General features: G+C 65.0%; 1 protein-coding gene across 1 annotated transcript in view; it reads left to right on the top strand.

Annotated features, from left to right (window-relative positions):
• Nucleotides 1-569, top strand: part of NPHP4 (nephronophthisis 4) — a gene marked incomplete at its 5' end in the record, with an annotated part of 4,690 nt that overhangs the window by 3,625 nt on the left and 496 nt on the right. The window contains 1 exon segment of the mRNA XM_010193854.1: nucleotides 1-70. This exon segment is cut by the window's left edge and continues 14 nt beyond it. Within this exon segment, the coding sequence (XP_010192156.1) occupies nucleotides 1-70 (70 nt within the window).

Genomic DNA, 569 nt, shown 5'->3' with positions numbered 1-569 from the left:
CTCGCCCCGCCGCTACTTCTTGGGCACCAACTGCCCTGACCTCCTGCAGTTCAAGGAGGACTCCTTCGAGGTACGTCCATCCTCCTGCTGTGGGACCCCCGACAGACCCCTGCCCTTGCCCTGCTGTACTGCACCGTGCAGGAAGCGATGCTCCAGGGATGTGGGAGGCGATGCTCTGGGGATTCGGGGACTGGTGGGGCTGCTGGCCTAGGGATGCAGGGTGTGATGATCCAGGGATGCAGGGGGCTGCTGGTCCAGGGATGCAGGGTGTGATGCTCTGGGGATGCGGGAGGACAATGCTCCAGGGATGCAGGGGGCTGCTGGTCCAGGGATGCAGGGGGCTGCTAGCCCAGGGATGCCAGAGATGATGCTCTGGGGATGCGGGGACTGCTGGTCCAGGGATGCAGGGGCTGCTTGTCCAGGGATGCCAGAGATGATGCTCTGCGGATGCGGGGGCTGCTGGTCCAGGGATGCAGGGTGTGATGCTCTGGGGATGCGGGAGGACAATGCTCCAGGGATGCAGGGGGCTGCTGGTCCAGGGATGCAGGGGGCTGCTATCCCAGGGATGC

Source organism: Mesitornis unicolor, unplaced genomic scaffold (genome assembly GCF_000695765.1).
Source record: "Mesitornis unicolor isolate BGI_N332 unplaced genomic scaffold, ASM69576v1 scaffold11871, whole genome shotgun sequence".
NCBI classification, from domain to species: Eukaryota; Metazoa; Chordata; class Aves; order Mesitornithiformes; family Mesitornithidae; genus Mesitornis; species Mesitornis unicolor.
This window is presented reverse-complemented; position numbering and strand designations above follow the sequence as displayed.